Source organism: Myotis davidii, unplaced genomic scaffold (genome assembly GCF_000327345.1).
Source record: "Myotis davidii unplaced genomic scaffold, ASM32734v1 scaffold1915, whole genome shotgun sequence".
NCBI lineage: Eukaryota > Metazoa > Chordata > Mammalia > Chiroptera > Vespertilionidae > Myotis > Myotis davidii.
This window is the reverse complement of record NW_006286237.1, coordinates 702,192-702,969: the sequence shown is the minus strand read 5'-3', so window position 1 is coordinate 702,969 and position 778 is coordinate 702,192. Positions and strand designations below refer to the sequence as shown.

The 778-nt window shown below is 69.5% G+C and overlaps 1 protein-coding gene across 1 annotated transcript in view; it reads left to right on the top strand.

The window, feature by feature from the left end:
- Positions 1 to 778, top strand: part of SYT2 (synaptotagmin 2) — a 7,129-nt gene that overhangs the window by 5,351 nt on the left and 1,000 nt on the right. Inside the window, exons 7-8 of the mRNA XM_015559882.1 lie at positions 1 to 57; positions 573 to 706. Coding sequence (XP_015415368.1) covers positions 1 to 57; positions 573 to 706 — 191 coding nt within the window. The remainder of the gene's footprint in view (positions 58 to 572; positions 707 to 778) is intronic.

The window sequence follows — 778 nt, the reverse complement described above, 5'->3', positions numbered from 1 at the left end:
CCGTCTGCATCCTCGAGGCCAAGAACCTGAAGAAGATGGACGTGGGCGGCCTCTCAGGTACCTGCAGCGCTTCTGGCCGCCACTGGGTGGCAGCAGCGAGCCAGTCCCCGCGGGCACTGCCACCCGAGGCCTCCCGCCTGGGACGGGCGGCTCCGAGGCTGAGTCCCCCACCCCCACCCCAGGGCCGGACCGGGCAGCAGGGCATCGGGCTCCCCGGAGCCCCCTTTCCCCCGAGGGCCTCCTTCCCGGCTCTGAGATGCCTTCGGGGCTGTGCTCTGAGTCCGAGGTTTAGGATTTCCCTTCCCCCAGGAAGCATGGGTGCCCCCACGATCCGGGACTCCACCCTGGGAGGGACCTGGGGGACGGGAAGAGCCTGGGGGGGGGGCCTGGCCCCCGGGACAGGGGGGCGTCTGCTGGCCGTGCCTCCGAGGAACAGGTGTGACCTTGGCCAGGCCACGTCCCCTCTGGGGGCACCTGGGTTCCCTCCTCTCCGTGAGAGGCGCTGAGGGCCCTGGGGTCCCCCCACCCCCCGTGAGAGGCGCTGAGGGCACCTGGTGACTCTCCCTGCGTAGACCCCTACGTGAAGATCCACCTGATGCAGAACGGCAAGAGGCTCAAGAAGAAGAAGACGACGGTGAAGAAGAAGACGCTGAACCCCTACTTCAACGAGTCCTTCAGCTTCGAGATCCCCTTTGAGCAGATCCAGGTGCCTGGGCCTTGGGGGCCGGCGGGCGGGCGGGCAAGCGGCCCGCGGTCTGGGCTCGAGGGGGGCAGGGCG